Source organism: Microtus ochrogaster, chromosome 21 (genome assembly GCF_000317375.1).
Source record: "Microtus ochrogaster isolate Prairie Vole_2 chromosome 21, MicOch1.0, whole genome shotgun sequence".
In the NCBI taxonomy this organism is placed as follows: Eukaryota; Metazoa; Chordata; class Mammalia; order Rodentia; family Cricetidae; genus Microtus; species Microtus ochrogaster.
The window spans coordinates 42,373,190-42,383,737 of NC_022022.1; the positions used below are offsets into that span (position 1 = coordinate 42,373,190).

Consider the following 10,548-nt stretch of genomic DNA (forward strand, 5'->3'; position numbering starts at 1 on the left):
TGCCGATTTTTAGATGTTTCCCCCAAAACTGAAAGGGTAAAGAGTGAAAAACAATTTAAGGACCAGCGGTCTGAGCATTCAGAAGAAACCAAGTCACTTGCAAAACTGCATCTAGTGAATTCTGGCTGGAGATTGGAATAAAATTTCCAACATTTAAAAAAAATGGCTTCCATTTCCTAAGGGGCGTGTGTAAAGAAACATTCTTAGCATTATTATAAAATCAAAATACCAATCAATTCTGAAAAACATTGATGACGCTGTACATTCTACATTATCACATATCTGGAAGCTCAATTCTTTACTTTAAAATAAGCATTCTGCTATTGTGTACATTTGCTTTAGCCTTTACTAAGTCCTAAAATCATATGTGTACCAGGAAATGTTTTAAAATAATTTTTATAACTATCAGTAAAGTCCTAATTTGCATACCTACTTTGTAGATCTATTTACCCAGCATCACCTAGGTTTCTCAGGCAAACAGGACTTGGGGATGGGGAACTTTAACCAGCCCGACCTACACAGAGAAGTGACTCATAAGTCAGTTCATAAACAGTAGTTCTTAGGTGACAAAAATGAAGGGATAGAAAGAAAAAGGCTCTGACTATCATGTCACAGTTCTTCAATGTTGTGTGCCCATGGGCATATGTGTGTGGTGCACAGACACACAAAATAAGAACCGTTTGTGTGCAAAGAGCTACAATAAAGGTACAGTGTTACAAAAGAGTAGTGCCTTGGCTCTCAAATGCTGATGTCACTTGGGCTGGAGAGATGGCTCAACAGTTAAGAGTACTGACTGCTCTTTCAGAGGACCCAGAATCAATTGCCATCATCCACACTGAGTCTCAAAACTGTCTGCAACTCCATTTCCCATACCAGGCTTTCTAAACTCCACAGGTACTGCATACATATGGTGCATAGAAATACATGCAGGTAGAACACTCATACACGTGAAAGTAAATAAAAGTTAAAAATCTTTAAAAGAAAAGAGCTTGCCTCATGTGAAGAATAAATTTCCCAAGTAATTAAAGAACAGTTAACAATATAAAAGATAACTGGACTATATTAAAGAAATAAGTTAATATCCCTGGGTAATAGGTCTTAATTTTTGAAATTTGAAATTTTTCTGATAATTTCCAGGTAATTCTAGGTCCCTTATCCCTATACTGAATTTTTTGGAGGTCTGTTAAACTTGCAAATTTTTAGACTAATAATAAATTCCTAAACAAAAGCTCAAGATTCAAGAAGTGACATCTAATGTGATCAGGGAAAACTGATTTGATTTGTCTCTTCTCTCTTTCTCTCTGCCTCTCACCCAGCCTGAAGTTCTGGATCAAATACAGAATTTAAGGGAGCTATGGATGGATAACAATGCATTGCAAGTGCTGCCTGGGGTACGTAAGCTTTGCCATGAGTGTGTTCTGACTGCTGCAGGTTGGTTCTGTTTTTAATTATTAATCCCACATCTCCATTCTCAGTGCTTGGAAAGCAAATTAACACTTTTTAGGGCTTCAGTCACCAAGTGCTTCTCATGAAATTGTTTTAAATATCCTATGTTTATCATGAACTGCAAAAACAGAAAAGATGAGATTTCCCTTGATGTCCCTTATTCTTCTCACTGGGTTTTAAAAGCTGATAAGTTCTTGGTTGAATTTTTAAAACACATTTTGTTTTACAAAAGCAACCTTATTCTCACAGGTAACAGTACAGCTGTTTTTCCACTTGCTGTTAGAGCTCTTCTACAAAGCAAATGGCTTTCTCTGCTTCTTCTCTGGTAGAACCCATTAATACCTTTGGAAATCACAAGGATTGTGTAGCATCCAATACAAGCTGACCAGACTCAGGTTTTCCTCCTGTGGTGGGGTGGCTCCATGACCCTTCCTGGAGCAGGTTTCGTCCCCACCGCCTGCCTTTCCTGGCCACCTCAACACACATGTTGGTGTTTTCACTGGACTAAGAGTCCAGGCAAGTAGAGGGAATCATTTTTCATTCAAACCAGAGGTTTCAATTATTTCCTCAAAACAAATTTTACTCTTCTTTTGAATTTTCTTTAAATTACTTCAAGGGAGCAAGCACATGACATTTGTTCTCTGTGAACAAACACGAGGCCATGCAAAAGGAGATATCTGGGCAAAGACTGAGGAAAGAACATTTTTAAATTTGAAAGGGCTGCATCTACAGCGTCACAGACATAAACAGAAGTCGGTACATCTTGTGCTTGCAAAACTGTTTGCTAATGTGATCAGAGAATCACAAAGATCATACAATCAACTCCCTCAATTACACTGTTGGGAAGACTCACATAAGAGTAATTCCACAAATGAAAATGTATGAATTTAAGTGATTTGTTAATTTTATTTATTTATTTTTGTTCTGAAACTAACTCTGTAGACAAGGTTGACCTCAAACTCAGAGATTCACCTGCCTCTGCCTCCCGAGTCCTGAGATGAAAGGTGTGCACCACCATGCCTGGCTCGTGTAATTTTTTAATAGTCCGTTGTTCTGATGTTTCATTGGCAGCTGTTGCTGTTTACTTGGTAAATTTTATTAGAGGCAAATGGAGAGAGAATGCCACAGTCTGTATATGTCTGAGTCACAAGCACTGCTTCCGACATCCACAAACTGTCTTAGCATTTATCCCTGTGAATGAAAGAGGCCAGTGTATGTACAGTCCTGGAGAATGCAGATAAAATGCCTCTTAGTTCCTGAGCAGATATGGAAAAGTCAGAATGTTACTTAGATGCAAGTTTATACCAGCTTCTTGAATATATTCATTTCCACAAAGCTACTTACTTTGCATATACTGGGCCAGGCATTGCCTAGCTGGCTTATAAATATTCACTCTTCGGGTCCTCAGAGAAACCCTATGAGAAGGTTCTGTGCAGCTCAGGTTCACAGAGCCAGTAAGCCCCTGGGTCTATAAGCCAAAGCAGCTGCTTCTGTACAGCAATGCTTGACCTCACAGCATGTCTGATAGTGCAGTCTCTGGAACCTGCAGAAGGCACAGGTGAGAATTGGAGTCATGACACTTTCCGCAGTGGTGACGTTTGCAAAATCCAAATGTGCAAATGAGTAAATGGTGAGACCAGCAATCTTGTCCAACCTCTTTTGAAACTTCTGCATCTAATCCAGTAGTTCAGCTGTGGTCCATGGATAACTTTATTTAGTATGCTTTAATTTGACATTTTGCCATGCCCTATGTGTAACACTCCACTCCTCCCAGCTTATGTGACCTCGGCCTGCTATCCAGTTCTATGTGACCTTGACTGGCTGTTCATCTCCCATGCAGTCAGAAGTGCTACCTGTCAGTCATTTTCAAAAATGAATCACCCTCTGTATTTGCCGTGAAAAGACGTGGGGGGAAAAGCAAATCCACTTTTTCCTTTGCTCTTGCATTCTAACATATTAAAATACACTTTTAGAAGCCTAGACTCTTGTTTGTTACTCATTTTTCATGCCTCAGAGAGGTAAACAGAACGACCAAGTATTTCATCCTCTGCAAGACTCCACCTTACAACTACCAAACTAAAGTTAACATAGCTCTAACCAAGTGGTGCATGAACTTCTGTTGTTTCTGAATAGTCTGGCATCTCCCTCATCTGTGATTTCCACTCTTCCCATCTGTCACTCATTCCCCCACCATGGATCCATCCGCACATAGAGTGGTGCTGGACCAGGTCGACCTTCTCAAGGTCTTCTTCTGCAGACCTTTGCTGCAGGATAGGGTGCTGGTAGAAGGTTGGAAAGACTCAAAGTTAAATACCCCAGTGTTGTTTGTCTTCCACAAAATGTTTGGAAACTACGCAGCAAATGCTGGTCAATGCAGGAAATAGCAGCATGGACAGCAGCTTCAAGGATGAAAGCCTTCTCCCGGTTAAAGGACAGAGAAGGGCATACAACAGAAAACCACACAGGGTCCTTTACCTCTGGAAAAGAGAGGGCTACCGTGGCTCATGCATCCTTGGGGTGGGACATCAATAGGAAAGTAGCCGATTTTATCAAGTGATGTTCTTCTGAGCTAGGGAAAGACACCTGCTGCTTTCTTTCCCTCTGTTCTGGAGGGCCAGCTCCTCTAACATCTGCTTCCACACAGCTTCACAGGCATCTAAAGATGCATGATGGGGCCCTGAGTTAATGACGGGTGTGAGGGATAGGAGGATCTTTAATCCAATCCAAGCAGATTCAGTTTTATCTCCGGCCCCCATTCTCACAGCAACCTGGGAAGGTCACACAGAAAGCATGTGCTTATGTGTCCTTTAGGAATAAAGAACTTTATTCTCCAGCTTCTGGAAACACTGGGTGCAGCCTCTCTGGCCTCTTCAGATTCCCTGTTCTGATGAAAGCCTCCTCACTCAAGGTCAAAGCCCCATTCCGGGTAACCTTCTTCCAATTATCCACAAATGCAGGATGCAAAGACCCAGTCCCTCAGACACCTGAGGGCTGTGGGGCTCAGCCACAGAATTTTTGGAAAGCTTTGCTAAGGACTTCCTCACGACTTCCTCACAGGCTTGAATGCAACACAAACTTCAGTCACTCTTATTAAATCTATTAATGTGTCATGTTTTTCCAAGCTTCTCCATAAGTATGAGAGTTGTTTTTTCTTGCAGGTTCCCTCTTTTCCTTTTTTTTGTGTGCTCCTGTGAGTGTGTGCATACATGTGTACACACATGTAGAGTCCTGAGATGAATATTAGGTGTCCTCCTTAATCAGTCTCCATCTTAAGCTTTGAGACAGCGTCTCTTACTATACCTTGAGCTTACTTATTCAACTAGGCTGGCTCACAAGCATGTCTCTGCCTCCCTAGCTTTAAGAATGTAAGCATATATCACCATGCCAAGCTTTCTGCATGGGTGCCAGGGATTAAGCTGGGGTCCTCATGCTTCTCCAGCAGGCACTTTACGTACTGAACCATCTTGATACCTTTGGGTTCCCTCTTTCTTGACAAATGACAACTACTTGATAATCTTTGTCCTCCCCCCTTTCTTCTGTGGTGTTTCCCACATGAATTTTCTTGTGCATATCAAGACTGTCTTTAACTGTTTCTTTGGGGATTGCCTTCACTAATGTAAACTCCCTAAAGATAAAAACCTTGTTTTGACTATGATGGTGTTGAACAGTTGTGATCACAGACCTAGGATGGAGGCAACAGAAATGTTTTGAGTTGAAGACAAGCCTGTACTTGGCAACAATAATTGGTTTCAAAATTTTAAAATGCCTTTGTCTTTATCCAGACAAGTTTCTTTCCAGACTGGCTCATGATGCTGTCTGTAATACATAGCACAGATAGTAGCATATAATAGTCTCAGGGTTGGTGAATGAGCAGAATGTTAACCTCTAATGAAGGGATCTCCGTGACCACCATGGCCAACATAGTAATGATCTTCGAGAGTCACGTTCAGTTCAATATGACTAAGTAGCCGATGCTGGTTCAAACTCCAGTTCAAATGAACTGAGTAGTTCATCTTAGACATATTTAAGCACAGCACAATTTAGTGAAAGCTTTCCTGGTAGTAATCAATTCCATACATACAATAAAGCACACATAAATTTCCTTGAGGAACAAAGTAAGCTAAATAAAGATCAGACATGACTATATCAAAACTCTTTGTAAAGTGTATGTGATACCTTCCATAAAATTGGGTTCTGTAGATTGAGTAGGGGAAAAAACGAGCTTATGATAAGGTTCTGGGGGAGGGTCCAGGGTAGTCTTGGCCACACAGATAGCACAAAGGTCACTAGACTGTTAATCACATCTTCTCCAAGACTTCTGGGTGGATGTTTCCTTTCTTTGAAGGAACAACCAGTGTGTTTCACATTCCAGTTTCCCCTAGTCCTTATCTGTGAGTACAAAGACCTCCTTGCCTCCCACATTCTAATTAGCAGAATCAAGTTCAAATTAGAATTTTAAATTTTTCTGAGACATCAGAACCTTAAGGATACTCTGCAATGTTCAGTTCTCCACTGGCAAATTTGAGAACTGTTATGCTCTGACTGCTGCATTCACTCAGAATTTATCTCTAACCACTGCAGTGAGATATAATTTATAGGCATTTTCCAGTCAGTGGATTTTTTTAGCAGACCCACAATGCTCTATAAACATCATCACAACCTAAGCTTAGAACATTTCCATCACCCTTAAAAGCAATACTACATTTTTGTTAATCTTTTCTACTTTGTGTCTGGACATTGCATATGTGTGGTCTTTTGTGACATGCTCCTTTCAAAGTTCATCTATTTCGTAGCATATTTCAACACTTCATTCTCTGTTACTGCCAAATAATATCCATTATGTGGGCAGGCCACTTTTGCTTACCCATGCCGTCAGTGAGGCAGGTTTGGGCTGCTGCCACTTGGCTGCTGAGAATAACACATCTGTGACCGTTTGTGTACATTTTTTTTTTTTTTTTTTTTTGGTTTTTCAAGACAGGGTTTCTCTGTGGCTTTGGAGCCTGTCCTGGAACTAGCTCTGTAGACCAGGCTGGTCTCGAACTCACAGAGATCCACCTGCCTCTGCCTCCCGAGTGCTGGGATTAAAGGCGTGCGCCACCACCGCCCGGCTCATGTGTGCTTTTATTGTGTGGGGTGTGTAGGTAATGTAGGGATTCTGTGTTTTGAAATGGATGCACCAGTGTCCTTTCTAGTCAGTGTACACTTGGTCAGTGATTCCATATCCTCCTATTGTCATGATGGCTTTAAAATTAATTTCACAGCATTGTGGTTTTTACAGCTTCATGAGCCTTGTGAAAGTTCCCCAACTAATCCTGAGTTTATGCACTGTCTTCAAGTCTATAGGGAAGTTAAAGATGCTGGTATACCTGGATATGTCAAAAAACAGGATAGAAACGGTTGACATGGATATTTCCGGATGTGAAGCCCTTGAGGACCTCTTACTATCCTCCAATATGTTACAACAGCTGCCTGACTCCATAGGTAAGGATGCAACATTTTATCGTGAGTAATTATGTCAAGTGTACAATTTTTGTTTTGGCAGTATAACTTATTTATGCATGTAGGTAATATACTACTAGCCTGACATTAATGAATTACCAAATTCACAGTGCAAGATCATAAAACAGTGTATTGCAGATACCTTTAAATGAACTGTTAACTTTTAGCATCGAATTCAACTCTCCAGTGAAATGTTTCTATTAAGTAAGTGCATCTTAAAATTTTCAAATCTCCTGAATTGCAGTGTTGTCATGAAGAGTAAGTGTGTAGATTTAGAGTTATTTGGTGACAGTGGATACATTGTAACATTGGTATCAAAGGTAAATAACACAAAATGTGCAAATATAAAATAGATTCTTAGTTACACTATTTTTTAAAAGATACATCATTCTTAATATGTTGTAAGATGCTTGCCAGAAAAAAAAAATGTGAGTATATCTATCACGCACTAGTTCTTTTATTTATGTCTTTTATGGGTAGAGTTATAAAAGACTGAATAATGAGTACTTTTATATTATTTCTGATTATAAGATGTCTCATCTAGGAAAATAATCATTAACTCAGTTAACTTTGAAATGGGGATTTTAGCCTGTCTGGAATAGATGTTTCATGTATTCAGCAGCTTGTTGATGCTTCTAAACACTGTCATCGACTAAGTAGCCCAATTGAAGAGAGACTACAGGGCAGTTCTCATGCTTCCTCCAGTATTTTATTACTACTTTAACCATCCGTTCAAGCTGATGGAGCATGCTGGTTTTAACAAACTCACACAAGCTCTTCTCATAAGTTTTCTGACTTTTTATTGCTCATACATCGCAAACAATGTTTCTCCAGCCATCAGGAGTAACTGGAAGCTTCATTAGGGTTCTCACACTTCCCAGCTGCATCCCAGGAGCATCTGGTGCGGACAGCACACCAGGCTCCGATCTGAACGTTAGTTACCTTAAATGAAACTCGTGAGCAGATGAGTGTGGGAAGAGCTGGGTTGCAACACTGAGGAGGCCCATTAGCTACAAAGATACTCAGCTGCTCAGGACGACAGAGTGGTAGTTTGTGACTCCACACACCCGGCACCCCTTCACAACACTGAAAATGCAGGCAAAACGCATTGATTCCCAGAACAAAGGTTTGTCCATAGCTGACTCCTCAGCGCTAAGACGGTGTCTGGCCTGTGCTGTGTTCTGCTTAGTAAAAAAGATGATTTATTCCTGCTAAGGATGACTATTTACTTGACAAATAAAGAACTTCACAAGTATGCGGGAAAAGGAAATTAAATAAGCATGCTAAAAATGAAAATGCATCCACTTAAATAGAGAGATAAAATGTGTAAATTGTATAGTACTAGAGGGATGGAAATTGAAAAAAATCCATATACAAGATGAAATAAAAGAAGTTAAAGCAATCATGGGACAGAAAACAAAGAAATTATGTGTCATAAATCACAGTAAAAGAACAAATGTAGTTAAATAAGCCTGTTTTATTTAAAATAGCCAGTTATTTCAGAAGACAAGGCATTCTTAGTATAGCAGGATTATGTGTTAAATTCTCTTTCCTTAAAAAGCAGCTCAAAGAGTCACCCTCCACTTGGAGTAAGGCATCCCTTTGAGTGACACAGAGCTGGGTATGTAGTAGCAGAAGCAGACAGACAGAAATATGGGTCTCATTGCTCTAATACCTTCCTTCAGGCCCTAGGGGCTCTCCCAGGATGAAAGCAATGTGGGACACTAATTACTCACTGACCTGTCCTTTGTGTCTCACTGAATTTCAGGGGAAATTGTGTCTGGGTATCTGCCCAGGGCCTGGTGTAGACACAGACAGGCCTTCCTCAGGACATTCCCCTGTTGGCCAACAGACACAAGAGCTTTGTTCTGGGGCCCAAAAAGACCATGGACACTAACTGGATGAGAAACGGCCCCTCATCTTTCTAGTCAAAATGTGGATTATCTAATGGGCCACCAGAAATTTTAAAAATAAGAGAAATATTTCCATAGAATTAATACAATAAAATACAACTAAAACAAAATTGCCACTCTGTCACACAAGTCCTGCAGCTGAGAGTCAGCTCACCAAGAGACACACTCCACAACCAGCCTGTGCTAGGTCCCTCCCTGTGCTGTTTCCAAGAAAAGTCAAAGGCCTCTCTTCCTCTTCCAGGTGGCTTTAATAAAACGCTTCTTTGGGTAGCAAGGCAAATCACTAGAGGAGGCTGAGTAGTGTTTTACTTTTCAAACTATGCTCACTTAGTGATTGGAACAGAAGCTACACAGTCAAGTTACCTGAGTTCAAGTTTCTCACCTGGCTGTGTGACCTTCAACAAGTTACATCACATCTCTGTGCTCCATTTGTTCATCGCTGTGTGGGAGTAGCGTTACCTCCACCACATGCCCCATGTTGAGGAGCTCACTAGTCAATCCAAGGTGCCGAGTGTTCAGTCAGCGGCAGTTCCTGTGAGAAATTAGGTGACAGAGTAGTTTGCTTTCATAGTACTGTTACAATGCGTATAAATGCCACATAAACATTGTCTGCTTTAAAAAGAGCTATTTTAATGTTTAATGCATTCACATTAATTATGTATCTGTACAAGAATATCTACACTGACAATAATAGTCCTCATCCTTTTTGTCAATACTTCAATGCCAAGAGTGTGTAAAAAGATAGAGAATATGGGGAGGGCAAACACAAGGGAGGGAGAGGAAGAATGAGCCACATGAAGCTGCTGCTCGGCCCACTATCAGAGTCCTCAAGAGACTCTGTCAGTCCAGACTAGACCCTTGGGTAATGCGTGAGCAGCAGAGTGTCGGGGTCTCTGTGAGTTCCTATAAATCCACAGACTCGAGCTGCACAGAAAGGCCTGGCCTTGTTTCTGCTGTAAAGATTCGTGTGAGTGCCACGCCTCCAATCTGCACAGACAACACTTGCTGGAGTCCAAACCTACCTCAAGTTTTCCTTAACGTTGCTTCACGGCAGAAGCCTTAGATCTGGAAATGCTCGGGTGACCTGGAGTCGGCTCAGCTATCGATCATCCAACCCTCAGCCTCTTGTGACCCAGTACAGTGGTGAAGAGACTCGATGCTCCCACAGCTCCCCTGGTGGGCTAGATAGAGCACAGCAGTCTGATGGAGGCTTCGAGCTTCCCACTGTAACTCATGTCCCCGCTAGTAACACAAACATACTCCAGTGTCCTTTGACATCCCAGAGCGGATGCTGCAAAACACGCTCGAGGGAAGCTAAAATGGTTCAGACACCTCTGGAACAGAGATGAATGGGGCAGGAGATGTTCAGACCAGTACGACGATTATGCACCAATATGTGGGAATGCCAAGTCGATGCATTACACTCCCATGTTGCAGGAATTTCATTGCAGCAGTCTGACAGCAAGGGCTGTTCTCTTCACCTGCTTCTGAAGAAAACATAACTGTACTGAAATCCTAAGTCAGCCACAGCTTTACTTCAGACTCCACGTGGCTTCCTTTGGCTTTTAAAAAATTACCAGAGTACTAAAAGGGGTGGACATATCCTGATACCATGTCCACAAGGCATGAATGTCAATGGATGCTCCACACCCAAGTGTGTGTGTGCGCACACATACACACACACACACAT

The 10,548-nt window shown here is 41.3% G+C and overlaps 1 protein-coding gene across 5 annotated transcripts in view; it reads left to right on the top strand.

Annotated features, from left to right (window-relative positions):
- Window positions 1–10,548, top strand: part of Lrrc7 (leucine rich repeat containing 7) — a 412,851-nt gene that overhangs the window by 285,426 nt on the left and 116,877 nt on the right. For all 5 annotated transcript variants that reach the window (XM_005357446.2, XM_026784035.1, XM_013350077.2 and 2 more), the window contains 2 exons: window positions 1,317–1,391; window positions 6,783–6,927. In XM_005357446.2, the coding sequence (XP_005357503.1) occupies window positions 1,317–1,391; window positions 6,783–6,927 (220 nt within the window). The remainder of the gene's footprint in view (window positions 1–1,316; window positions 1,392–6,782; window positions 6,928–10,548) is intronic.